We start from the raw sequence: 14,940 nt of genomic DNA on the forward strand, positions 1-14,940 counted from the left end.
CCACACTCCTCTAACTTATACTCCTCACAATCACTGCACTATTTAACATTTGCACATTTAAAGTTTGCACATATCCATTGCACTGATTCATTTATTGAACTGTACATACCCACAGCACATGGACATTTGTAATTATGTTTATCTATCTGCACACTCATTATTAATAGCATCCTGTACATATATTCATTTATTGTAAATCTGTTCATAGCTAATACAACCTGTATATAATGTTGATAGTACATCCATCTGTAAATATTACCATAGTTTTTCTATAACTGCACTTTATAACTTATACCTGTATCCTGCACTTGCTGCTATTGCACTGCTGGTTAGACCTAAACTGCATTTCGTTGCCTTGTACTTGTACATGTGCAATGACAATAAAGTTGAATCTAATCTAATCTAATCTAATCTTAGATCTTGTCATTTCAGTCATGACCCAAAGCTCATGACCATAGGTGAGATTAAAAACGTAGATCTGTAAATCGAGAGCTTTGCCTTTTAGCTCAGCTCCTTCTTTACCACAATGGATCAGTACATTACTGCTGCCGCTGCACCAATCCGCCTGTCAATCTCACACTCCATCCTTCCCTCACTCATGAACAAAACCCTGAGATACTTGAACTCCTCCACCTGGGGTAAGGACTTTCCTCCAACCTGGAGATGGCAAACCACCTTTTTCAGGTGAGAGCACCATGGCCTCAAAATTGGAGGTGCTGATTCTCATCCCAGCCGCGTCACACTCAGCAGCAAACCGCCCCAGTGCATGCTGAAGGTCCATGTCTGATGAACCCAGCAGAACAACATCATCTGAGAATAACAGAAATGAAATCCTGTGCTCCCAGAACTGGACCCCCTCCAGAGATTTTGTCCATAAATATCATGAACAGAACCGGTTCTATTATTATTATTATTATTATTATTATTATTATTATTATTATTATTATTATTATTATTATTATTATTATTATTATTGTCTAGAAAAGCCTTTAAATGGCACTTTAAGCAACAAATTTTGGATTTAATCATAATTATGATAACATAAATCTGTGATTATATATTAGTTAATAAAACTATTATGTTTACAAATGTGTTTTAAAAACCTTCATGTTAAAGAGCACTCGGGAAATATTATGAAAATAATAGATTGTTTAGACTTTAACTGTACATTTACACACTGTAAATATATTATATACACAATAATGTGTTGATATAGTGTGCAGCCCTACTCCACCATGGTAAAACATTAGGGAAAAACACAAGAGCGTGCAGATCTCCTGGCTTTAAAACTAACACCCTCCAGAAACACACGGGCTGATTTGCATCTTCGCTCCTGCTTTGTTTGTTTGTTCTTCCTGAAAAAAGTAAACTAACTAAAGTAAAAAGTAAACTAAACACTGGAGAAGAAATATCTGCGCCATCATAAGCATTACCTCACTAAACAAACAGAGAAAACCACGTCACACAGGCACACACTTCTGCTGTCTGCTGACATTCACACTACAAGAAAACTTAAGGGGACCGTTCGCACAAAAATGAAAATGACGTCCTCGTTCACTCACCCTTTACTGCTTACAAACCTTTAGGGAGTTTCTTTCTTCTGTTGAACACAAAAGAAGATATTTTGAAGAATGCTGAAACCATTGATATTAGGAAAAACAAATACTATGGAAGTCAATGGTTACAGGTTTCCAGCTTTTTTCAACAGAATAAAACACTCATAAGTTTGAAACAACTTGAATGAGAATTGAATTGAGAGAAAATGTTCAGTTTTGGGTGAACGACCCCTTTAATGATGAGATGAGAAATTCACTGTGTGAGCTATAAAACTCACACTTAATTCAGAGTTCTTACTCCTTTGGCAAAGTCGAATTTAAGCACTTTTCATGTCCACTTTTAGGGATTACATCACTCCACAACTGTGGTAAACATAAATACACATACATGTACTTTACTATATTATATCAAATGTTATTTGTTACACTACCCTATACTAAAGTACCCTGGGGAAATTTTTTATCTTTGCCCCAAGTCAATTATCAACATTGAACTACTGACTTTTATTCTATACTCACTACCTGACTAAAGTCTTGTCGTGGATCTCAGTTGTAAGAGCACCAAATAATAACTCGACTTCTAGTTGATCATCTGTAAAGTGTCAGAAGGTGGACTTTCTCTGCTGAATCATCTGTTGATCTGCAACAATCATCACAAATACTGCAGAAGACCTACTGGAACCAGCATGGACCAAGATTCTCATAGAAATTAGTCAAGTTTGGTGAAGGAAACATCATGGTTTGGGGTTTCATCATTCAGTATGGGGGCGTGTGAGAGATCTGCAGAGTGGATGATCAACATCAACAGCCTGAGGTATCAAGACATTTGTGCTGCCCATTACATTACAAACCACAGGAGAGGGCAAATTCTCCAGCAGGATAGCGCTCCTTCTCATACTTCAGCCTCCACATCAAAGCTCCTGAAAGCAAAGAAGGTCAAGGTGCTCCAGGATTGGCCAGCCCAGTCACCAGACATGAACATTATTAAGCATGTCTGGGGTAAGATGAAGGAGGAGGTGTTGAAGATGAACACAAAGACTCTTGATGAACTCTGGGAGTCCTGCAAGAAGGCTTTCTTCACCATTCCAGATGACTTTATTAATCAGTGATTTGAGTCATGTCAGAGATGTATGGATGCAGTCCTCCAAGCTCATGATGGAGTCAGACACAATATTCATTCTGTTTCCACTGCAGCATGACCACATATTCTATACTGGACATTATTGAAGGTTCAGTGAGCAGACTTTAGTCTAAGCAGAGTCAGACCTTACTGTCCTAATCAAATCAGTCAACATCAAGACATGATCAGATTATATTGTGCTCAAATAAGCCTAATCTAGAGGCCTTTACCTTTCATATAAGCCACTTCTGATACCAAACGATCAACTAGAAGTCCAGTTAATATTTACTGTTCCTAAAACTTGAATAGGTGACAAGATTTTGTAGGTAGTGTACATATTTTAGTATAATAAATGATTACAAAAGCAACTAAATTGCATTTTTAACCAGTTTCAAATAGTTTATGCAAAATCTAAGCACTCTAGAACACTAGATTAAAATTGAAGTATTTTCAAGGATTTCCAGCACCCGTTTGAACCCTGTTTATTAGTAGAAGGAAAAAAAAAAAAAGGTAAAATAAAACCCCATCAGTTATGTAAAATCAGCTCCAGGATTAATGGTGCATTAAACCCTTTATGTTTAGTTGCTCTGCGCATTTAAATGGATGTGATCATCATAACAGTATGATCATAAAGTGCAGTGATACAAGGAAGGATAAAGTCTGTTTTGCATGCAAGCGCAGGATAAATATCACAATGCTCCAGGCACTTTTTCCACTCTGAAAAAGCCATGGGGATTTCAAAGTCTTCACAGAGGGGGAAAAAGTGCAAATTCACTTCTGTGTACACAGGCTGACAGACTTACTGTACTAAACACAGGAAAACAGCAAGAGAAATCAGATTTCCGCAAACAGGTTTTGTCCTGAGGGTAAAAGAGAGCGAGGGGGAAAACCCACAGCGGTCAGATGGGTTACACCAAAGACTACAGATATATAAAGACGGATACAATCACTTGCATTACCATAAAAAAAAAAAAAGCCAATGGTCAGTATTAAACTTTTTTTATTAAGGCTGCACGATATTAGGACAATATACTATATTTCTGTTGAGTATTTCGATATTTCTTGTGGCATAATATTTCCCTGGAGAAAAGTAATTTTTATTAGCTGAATATTAATAATATTGATAATAATAATAATAATAATAATAATAATAATAATAATAATAATAATATTAATAATAATAATAATAATAATAATAATAATATTAATAATAATATTAATAATAATAATAATATTAATAATAATAATAATAATAATAATAATAATAATATTATTATTATTAATAATATTATTATTATTATTAATAATAATATTAATAATAATAATATTAATAATAATATTAATAATAATAATATTAATAATAATAATATTAATAATAATATTAATAATAATGCATTGATCATACTAAAATAAAGCAGTAAAAATTGATGTCTTTCTGACTGAAACGTTGCTACAGACAAAGTTTTACTGAACTGTTTCATCTTGATTACTTAAGTAGATGTTGTGCATAATTATGATGACTAATAATAGCCTGTAACACAAGCTCGTCATTCAGGATATTGAGTATTTTGGGTATTCAGTGTGAAGTAAAATCCTGGGTGACACCACACTCTCATTTGTTAGAGATAGCATGAGGAATGTTCAGATAAACGAGGAATGTTTAGCACTCACTGTGTGTAAAACTTAAGGTATTTTACTCATTTAAAGGGATAGTTCACCTAAAATTAAAAACTCTGGCACCATTTACTCACCCTTGTTTCAAACCTTAAACACAAAAGAAGATATTTTGAAGAATGTTGAAGACCTGTAAACACCATTGACTTGCATAGTATTTGTTTTTCCTACTATGGAAGTTGATAGTTACATGTTTTCAGCATTCTTTAAAATATCTTCTTTTGCTAAAATTTATGTTGATTTATCGTTCATAAATCTGGTGTTAAAGCAGCTCTTCTTCATTCAGCAGAGGAGCAGGAATGTTGATTCACTCATGCATTACTCAGTACCAGCACACCTCCAACAGAAAACACATGCAGGTATTTCAATGATCCTACACTGATCTTACACCGCTGTAATCTGATGCTCCACACGCTCAAAAAAAAAAAGCTGCTTCCTACACACACACACACAGAGAGAGAGAGAGAGAGCAAACTTTATTTCTATTTAAAAGGAAACAAGGTTATTATTATAATATTTGTAACCTCAATGTGCTTATTAATTCCATAAAAAATATTAATTACTTCTGCAATTATTTAAAAACTAAAACTAAAATAAAATAACTTAAAATAAAAAAAATAAATAAAAAAAACAGAACCAAAAAAATCTGGATGCACTTTGTACAAGGAGAAAAAATATATAAAAATAAAAAAACATAAAATTGCTTTGTAATTATTATTGATTTTATTAAGCTATATTTATAAGTAATTAGTTCGCAATTGGCGGATCTGCGTGAACGGGTGCACAGTTGTACAAATCTACATTTGGGCTACTTACTGTATCAGAATTATAGGAAATGTCAGCCCAACAATATTTAATTGGATGAACATTTTTTAGGCCCAATCCCTATTCTACCCCTTAGCCCTTCCCCTTATCCCTACCCATTTTGCGCGTTCCCGTGAAGGGGTAGGGGTGTCCCAATTCTCTTTAGCTTGAAGGCGTAGAGATAAGGGGAAGAGGTGAATAGCCCTTTGAATGAAGATTTTTCAGGACCACACTCGAAACCAAGGGGTAAGAAAATTTCCCAGAATACTCCAGCCACAACGGCAATACTGCTGAACCCGAAAGTAAGGAGATCCACAAATTAGTATATTTTTTTGTCATTATTAGGAATTTTTACAACAAACCAGCACATGTTTTAATATATTCATAACCGCGTTCGTGTTTTACTAAATTTTGCGATCTATAATCCATGATCATAACTCATGTACAGCAGCCTCACAACATTCTGACACTCGATGACACTGAATTACCCTGTCAGAGAAGTCTAGTGTCTGAGAATGATCTTTTTACAGTGTCTGCTATAATGTTAATGTTGTTTTTGGTGTGTTTACATTGATGAATATGGCCACTGTGTAAATACACAGTACATTACGATCTCATTGCCACATTAGATCATTATGATAACATGAAATATGCCTTCAGTGACTTCCGGAAGATAAATACCAAATAATAACCCAACTGGAATAACTACAGCAGTCGCCATCTTCTGATCTCACATGAAGGAAGAGATCGTGATGACATATGATGACGTGTGCAGGTGCTGTAGTGCTGTCCCAATTCTTAGGGGTGCATTTTGAAGCCCTTCCCTTTTACACTCGGTTTCAAGGGCCAAGGGGAAGGTGAAGGTGAAGGGGTACAAAAATAGAATTGGGATTGAGTCTTATGCATCACCCAGAATACAAATATACATAGAAATACATTTACATCATTTACTTTAATCATTACGAATGTGAAGAGTCTTTCAACACTAGTACAACAACACACGTTTCTGAAGACGATCACCTACTGGAGCTTTAAACACTCTCGCTGAGTGTTGATTAATGCAGTGCTTCCTACAGGTTTGAAATATACTTTGTGTGTTTATATCCGGCTACCACGGCTTTTAACCAAGGCACATAAATGGGCAACACATGCAACAACAACAACAACAACAACATGCAACAAACAAAAAACTCACAGGAGGGTAAATAATTGTTATATATAAATAACTGTTATATATATATATATATATATATATATATACACACCGCAGGAATGGTGGAACAGAAAATTTTAGCGTTTCTAAAACCTTGACTTTTTCCAAACCCTGTTCAACCTTAAAACCGGCAATCATCCCATGCCTAGTAGGCTGAAGTACAGTCCTCAATGAGACTAGTCAAATAATGAAATAATAAAAGCCTCTCCGCCTGTGGGACACTCGACCTCACGGTGTCAATCTGTCCGTGCCTCTCAAGACTATCAGATGTCAGCTCATCTGCCTGAACACGCTCGGGTTTCAGCTTAGGACATTATCTGGCCGTACAGACGCAAGTTTCACCTCTTATCGCCAAAGGATAGGGAGGCCATTGTGTTTACAACCACTAAAGCAACGTCCAAACGCTACGGCACTCGAAGGAAAAGGTCAAGAAAAGGTCATCCGCATTGAGAGACAAGAAAGGCCATAACTGTGAAAACATCAGTGGTAAAGGTCTTGTGAAATTTGTTTATGTTAGCATTGTTAGTCTTAAGGATATCTATAAGCTAGTGTTCTCCAAAACGGTGACAAAGATTCACATTTGGAAGATTTAAACATTGAAATCTTGTAGTTTGTCACTTCTACCTAAATGGATCAAGGGTTTATTTATACTTCGGTTTCTCTTAAAATCTTCTGACCAATCAGATGCTCCCTAGTGTCTGATATGCCCCGCCCCCTTATTCTCATTGGCTGTTTATTTGATGTGCTTGAGCTTAACCACTCTCACTGGCAGAGCTGTGATTTAAATCAAAACGCTATCGTTATTTTTTTTTAAAGGGGAGTGGCTACTATATGCCCCGCCCTCTCTTCATGTCTCAGTTGTAATAACGTCAAACATCCAATTCCGCAACCACAGCCATATCGCCCCGCAGCCCAAGACCAGTTATTCACTGAAGCTAAGCAGGGCTGAGCTTGGCCAGTACCTGGATGCGAGACCACATGGGAAAACTAGGTTGCTGTTTGAAGTGGTGTTAGAGAGGCCAGAAGGGGGTGCTCAATTCTGTGTAAGTCCTAATGCCCCAGTTACTGTCAGTAAGCGCTGTCTCTCGGATGAGACGTTAAGTCGAGGTCCTGACTCTTTGTGGTCATTAATAATCCCGTGGCACTTCTCATAAAGAGTAGGGGTCCTGGCCAAATTCCCTCCATTGGCCATTATACATCATGGCCTCCTAATCAACTGTCTCTCTACTCCTCCTATTGCTGGTGTGTGGCGAGCCCTGGCACAGTTGTCCTGTGGCTGCAGTCGCATCATCCAAGTGTATGCTGCACACTGGTGGTGGTGTGGAGAGACCCCCCTCATGATCGTGAAGCGCTTTGGGTGTGTCTGTCCATACACAATAAATGCACTATATAAATACACATTACACTACAATAAGAAAACTCACACTTCAAAGCACCTTTAAGCATTCACTTACACTTGTGTTGTCAGAGATCTGATCAGAAACGGGCAGAACAAGAGTGAGATGATTTAATTGGCTAACAAGACTGTCAAGAACACAAAAGAAGATACTTTAAAGAATGCTGAAAACATGTGACTATTGACATTCATGGAAGAAAAAAACAAAAAACAACTCTAACTGGTTTGGTATAAGCCAAGTGTGTGTGAACGATGGCAGGAGATTTTCATTCTTGAGTGAAAAATATTACATCTAGCACCCTCCATGCTGGATTCTTTCTCTGATGATTCTGAATCAATTCTCAAGAGTTCAGAATCGATTCAGAATCATAAAAGAAAGAATCACAATTCTTTAATTGTTCAGTAAACAAGAGTTCACTATTTATTCACAGCACTGTATCCCACAATGCACTTGACTTAACCTTCCATTTCATGCTTAGAAAAAAATAAACAGCAGATTTCATCTCCATCTCTCTCATTATCTAATCAGACTGCCAAGAGAAAAACAAAAAATGGATTAAAAATGAAAAAATGAGCAGCCACTGCTGAAATTCTAATAGCACACATTGGCAAAGCATATTTCACTGAGCTTATCCCAGCCAACATGCGCACACACACACACACACACACACACACACACACACACACACACACACACACACACACACACACACACACACACACACACACACACACACACACACACACACACACAATCCCTGCACTAAAAACAGTGTGTGACCTTGCAACGCCAGTCTCCAAAATTTGCAGTTGTGAGATAGGAGTATTGGGCACAATATAACGGTGAAATTCTTCCAATACGATTCTAAACTTAGATTTTTCTTATTACTTATTTCTTTTGCTGTACATAATAAAATCTCTGTATGACATTACTGAAGCGACTCAATCAAATGACTAAACCCATGCGAGACTCAAACCCATGCGACCCAACTCAAGCGACTTAATCAAATGACTAAACCCATGCGAGACTCAAACCCAAGCGAGACTCAAACCCATGCGAGACTCAAACCCATGTGACCCAACTCAAGCGACTCAATCAAATGACTAAACCCATGCGAGACTCAAACCCATGCGACCCAACTCAAGCGACTTAATCAAATGACTAAAGCCAAGCGAGACTCAAGCCAAGCGAGACTCAAGCCAAGCGAGACTCAAGCCAAGCGAGACTCAAGCCAAGCGAGACTCAAGCCCAAGCAAGACTCAAGCCAAGCGACTCAAACCCATGCGACCCAACTCAAGCGACTCAATCAAATGACTAAAGCCAAGCGTGACTCAAGCCAAGCGTGACTCAAGCCAAGCGAGACTCAAGCCAAGCGAGACTCAAGCCAAGTGACCCAAACCCATGCGACCCAACTCAAGCGACTCAATCAAATGACTCAAGCCAAGCGAGACTCAAGCCAAGCGAGACTCAAGCCAAGCGAGACTCAAGCCAAGCGAGACTCAAGCCAAGCGAGACTCAAGCCAAGCGAGACTCAAGCCAAGCGACTCAAACCCATGCGAGACTCAAACCCATGCGAGACTCAAACCCATGCGAGACTCAAACCCATGCGAGACTCAAACCCATGCGAGACTCAAACCCATGCGAGACTCAAGCCAAGTGACCCAACTCAAGCGACTCAATCAAATGGCTCAAGCCAAGCGAGATTCAACCCAAGCGAGACTCAACCTAAGTGACTTAAGGTTTCACTTTTGGTTAAAAACAGGCCGCACAACGAATCAGAAGCAAAATGAAGTGAATTCGGCAGGATGCATTTGTTCGCTTATTGTTTATTATTATTATTATTATTATCTTCTCTGTTTAGAGCACCGCTTAGAACCCTTTTTGTTTAAGAGTTTAAAGAAATTGATGCATCATGATTATTTCTATTGAGAATAGATTCAGAGTCACCCGCTGCTAATACACGTGTAACAGCACTGGTTTTACTCAGAGTGGGATTCAAACTGGGTTTCTAGCATGGGAGCCAGGTTAACACATTAAAGACCCCAGATTGCAGCTTCAGTCTCTAGTGTACTTATTGATCCTACAGGAGTTTTGTTTACATGCACAACTCTTACTAACATGCTTCTGATAATCTGATGAAATAATCATTAGACCACTGATTAGCATTTAGCAATTCTACACTGTGATCGAGCTGCTCAAAACTACGGGCTAACAGCAGTGTTTGGATGATGAATTAGAGGTAGCCAATGTCCACAAAAATCCAGCGTGGAGCATGTCAGATGTAATAATTTAGCATAAATTTGCATAATTATTTATAACAGCTTCATACCACTGAAGTTAAAGCAATTAACACACTAAAAATTCAACCTCCCGCTTTAGACCATGCAGGACATGTTGCTGCTTTATAAAGATTCCTCTGTAAGTGCCATTAATTAAGTACTTGATCTATTAAATTATGCACTCATTTCAGAAGCACTCTCAGCTAGTTTACAGGTGCATATAGTGAGGTTTATGATGTGTAAACAGTGGGGGAAAAAACAAGTACACACATTTTTTACACTGCAGATGCCCTTCCAGCTGCAACCCAGTACTGGGAAACACCCATACACACTCATACACTACGGCCAATTTAGTTAATCAATTCCCCTATAGCGCATGTGTTCGGACTGTGGGGGAAACCGGAGCACCCGGAGGAAACCCACGACGACACGGGGAGAACATGCAAACTCCACACAGAAATGCCAACTGACCAAGCTGGGACTCGAACCAGCAACCTTCTCACTGTGAGGCAACAGTATTAACCACTAAGACACTGTGCCGCCTTGTGAAAATTCAATAAACACTATATATCCACCACTATTATGGCCCAGCAGATACAATGCTACTGTCAAAAAGGTTGGACAACATGGCGAAATTATACTATATTATGATGCTTTTCTGATGTTGGTTTCACTATTCTGCAAGTTGTCTGAGCAGCACAGAAATACTAGTTTTGCTTATTGCAAAAACAAAACAAATCAAGCCTTAAAGGGTCTCAAAAGATTGAATAAAAATGAATGGTAGACACGTGGGTGAAGATAATAAATAAATAAAAAAATAAAAATTTCGGTCATTTTTTTAATGAAATTAATAAACAAAGACTAAAAATTCACACGACAAATACATACAATATTCAAATAAATCAAACAATGTGCACGATACTATATTCCTTCAGAAGCAGACCGTGGATACATTAAATAATCGTCCAGAGTCAATAAATCAATAAATAGAAAAAAATGGTAGTTTTCTCTCCATAGTCATCTGCACATCAATAACTGTCTGGTTTAGCTCAGCTACTAAATACGACCTCCAAAGACTACGTCGAATAGTTCGGACTGCTGAGCGAATCACTGGTACAACCCTTCCTACTCCCCAAGAACTGTATTTATCCAGAGCGAGCAGAAGGGCTGCCAAAATCACTCTGGACCCCTCACACCCAGCACACTGCCTCTTTGAACTTTTACCTTCTGGTCGACGCTACAGAGCACTGCGCACCAGAACAGCCCGACACAGAAACAGTTTCTTCCCTCAGGCAATCCATCTCATGAACACTTGATGATAATAATTGTGGAACCAACATCACTACTGCTGTACACTTTTATACACATATACACTTATTTAACAACACACTTTACATGCCAATTTGCACATAACAGCTGCACATATAACGTTGTATATAGTAATAAACATGTACATACACTTGTCAATCTGTATATTTGCACTCACTACTTACTTCTATTTTTCAAATATATTTATTCTCTGTTTTTTGTCCTGTCTCTGTTATCCTGTTGCACTGTAGAAGCTCTGTCAACAAAACAAATTCCTCATATGTGTGAACATACCTGGCAATAAAGCTCTTTCTGATTCTGATATGCACAGGACACTGTAAACTCCATCTTACGGCTGGTTTATACTTCTGCATCCAGTGATCGGCCTGACCCACAGTGCCTGCCTCGCGTGTAGTCGTGCATTTATACTTCTGCTGGCTGTTTGTGTTGCAATAACACTTCTGAAACGCTAGCTGGCAGTAGGTTATGTTCCTCTGTGTCGAGTTTCTTCATGGGTGTTTTGTTTTTCTGATCGCTACCTTAAATATACAAGTAGTAGGGTTGCACGACGCCTACGACGTCGATCGTTCATCGCAATGTTTCACATTAGACATCAAACCTAACAAGTAGCTCAAACTTGCTCATTCAGAACCGGCGGACATGCAACAACTTTAACCTTGCACAATATTGTTGTGTCTTATGTAAAAGTACATGTATAGTCAGTCTTAGATGAGATTTTAGTATATAATTAGATTACCGCTCTAGTATGTTAGTCATGTAAGTGTTTAAAATAGCTCTTCCGTGCAGTGTTGTGTTCATATTTATAATTATGTTTATTTATGCAGCACTGTGGTCCTGCAAGACAACATTTCCTTCCACTTTATAATCACACAAGTAGCGCAATGACAATAAAGCTCAACTTGATATGACACGATCATATCTCACAGCCCTGTCAACAAACAGCTCCAAATTAATTATTGTCAGACATGGTAAACAGAGAAACCGAAACAATCCACAATTAAACATTTTATAGCACATTCCTGTACGCCATCACAACGTCAGCGTATGGTGTGTGTGTTATCTCTTTCATTATCACAGTTTCCTCTGTGATGTTAGATTATAAGCCTATCTGTTTGTCAGCATTCAGTACTAATTACATTAAAGCGTGCTTTCACAGCTTCCTCATTTAGTTTGGTTAAAATATATTTGCCTTTTTGGTGTGGTTCGTTTGCGCAGGTGTGAAAGCAGCAATGGCACTCAGGTGCGCAATAAAAGCAGACCAAACATCAGCGCCTGGAACATTCGCTTCATTTGTGATGAGAACATGAAGACCCAAATGCAAAACAAACTATTTTGGATACTGCCATAGACTAGACCCGTCATGATATCCATGTTTTGTCGTACAATATATTACACCAAAATATATTGCGATAAATGTTATTATTGTCATTTTAAGACCATTCAACACCATTCATTATGTATTGCCAGAATGACAATATAATATCACCACAATGCAAGTGCACTCTTCCAAAGAACACATGATATTTTATTCACAAGCATGTTCAATAATCAGGCGGTGGAATCAGAATGTGAGAACATGTATCCTAATCAAATGAAGCCCAGCAGTCAGATTATTTATGTGTTCTAATATTTTTATTTCTTTCATTATTTGGTAATTGTATGATGGATGTTTTGTTTCTGAATTTACGTATTTATATTTAATTTACAAGTTTTACCTGTTGTGCTGTGACGAAAAGTGGTTGTAAGGTGACCGGAAATTAACATCCACTCCCTTCATATACCTCCCGGGAAGAGCATTGTGAGGTGTATGTCGTTGGGGTGAACGCTGGCGTGAGAGAGATTATTTGCTCGGCTAGTTGTCGAATAGAGCACTGAAGAGAGCTTATGACGTCTATGATTCTGTGAGGATAGCAATTTCCTATCTATTTGTTGCACTGCGTTTACTAAATACAGCTAAGGTGGAGATCCGCGAGTTCGCGTCTGTGGACCGCAATTGAGTATCACCAATGACCCTGAACATCCCGGATAGTGCCCTGAGAAACCAGGATATCTCAGTGGCTCCTCTGGCAGTGCTGGATGCGACACCCCCTGCCGACTCTCAGCTATTCCTCCACAGACTATAGCTCCAGTTCTAGAGTGTTTCCTGGCTCCGGTAAGAGCGAACTGTTGTTTATTTGCCCTTTGAGCAAAGGGGCACTTGTGTTCTATGCCACTACGAACACAAGCACCAACACAGGCCTGAAACGAGGTTTATTTATTTCTCTATTCATTTTATATGGACAATTTGAACTTTACTAAATTTAATGTTGATTTTTATGTTTATTTGAGTATTTTGGGGGGGAAAAAAGGAACCGAAAAGCTTTATTTTGAAACAAACCTTTGTCTTTTGTTTGTATACATTTGTTTTATCATACTGAAGTAAACTTGGGAAGGTAATTCTGTACCAGATTGGTTGAGTTTATTATTCATATTAACTGGTATCCTGTTATGGGTTTCTTTTTGGGGTTAAAGAGTGGGTTAGAGTGATTTAATTAATAATAATCCAGGGCCCTTCCCATAAAATAGGTGCGACGTGCACTGCTCTCTCGGCTGACTGCTGGAACTCGGACACTGCAGCACATGACAGAGTGTGTGTGTGGGTCACGTGATGTGTGTTTTGAGCAGAGGGAGATCTTTTCAGAAATGCCAGTGTGGATGTGGGTCATTTTTGTTCTAAAATGCCAGTTTAAAAGTAAGACCTATTAGTGTAAACGGGGCCTGAGTGTGTATTTTTCGTGAGCGGGTTGGTGCTGGGATGGGGGTGGGGCGAAGGATCCCAATGGCTACTGGCCATCGGTGATGGACGATGGCATCGTCTATCAGCCCAACCCTAACAAATGCATAATAGTATGCTGTCATGGCTTTGCAATCAAAGCATGTGATTATAATGGAAGTCAATGAGGGGTGAAAACAGCCCCAAACAGAACCAAAGGGTAGTAAATTTGAGTGCATTATTGAGCTTTTCCCTAAATATGTGTCAAAATAAGATTAGTCACCAAAAATCATCCCATTAGCTGAAACAGAAAGTTGTGGCCAAATTAAGACTCAATAATCACCCCAGAGGTGATGAAAATGACCCAACAGCACACAAGGGTTAACATTGGTCAGCACTGAAGAGAACTACAGGCTGGAAAGCACCCTAAATAACCTGAAGTGACAGCTATAGTCGAGGCTCTTGCTCTGCATTGATTCTATAGGAATGAAGACATCGTGTAATTCCCTGTAATATCTCCAGACATGAGGAATGGCACAACAGGAAGAGTAAATGTGAAAGTTCTCCTGCAGATCTGAATAAGAGTCAATTATCCGGGACTCACCCAGCTCCCTGGACACTGGAGACACGGCTGCGTTTTCCCCGATCTTAGATACCGCATCAAAGTACTGCTTCCCTGCCAGAACCATGGCTGAAAGACAACGATGAGAAGATTATTAAGTGTGTGTTTCCCCTTCAGTGTTCATAACATGCTGCAGAGTGTGTGTTAGCTAGAAAACAATACACCAGCAGTGGAGGATACACTTCAACATGTTC

At 38.6% G+C, this 14,940-nt stretch overlaps 1 protein-coding gene across 2 annotated transcripts in view; it reads right to left on the minus strand.

Annotated features, from left to right (window-relative positions):
* baiap2l1b (BAR/IMD domain containing adaptor protein 2 like 1b) overlaps positions 1-14,940 on the minus strand; it is a 258,771-nt gene that overhangs the window by 230,362 nt on the left and 13,469 nt on the right. For both annotated transcript variants that reach the window (XR_008836312.1, XM_056454387.1), the window contains exon 3: positions 14,729-14,815. Coding sequence is in view for 1 of the 2 variants with exons in the window: in XM_056454387.1 (XP_056310362.1) it covers positions 14,729-14,815 (87 nt within the window). In the remaining variant the exon portion in view is untranslated. The remainder of the gene's footprint in view (positions 1-14,728; positions 14,816-14,940) is intronic.

The sequence above is a fragment of the Danio aesculapii genome, chromosome 3 (assembly GCF_903798145.1).
Source record: "Danio aesculapii chromosome 3, fDanAes4.1, whole genome shotgun sequence".
Taxonomy (NCBI): domain Eukaryota; kingdom Metazoa; phylum Chordata; class Actinopteri; order Cypriniformes; family Danionidae; genus Danio; species Danio aesculapii.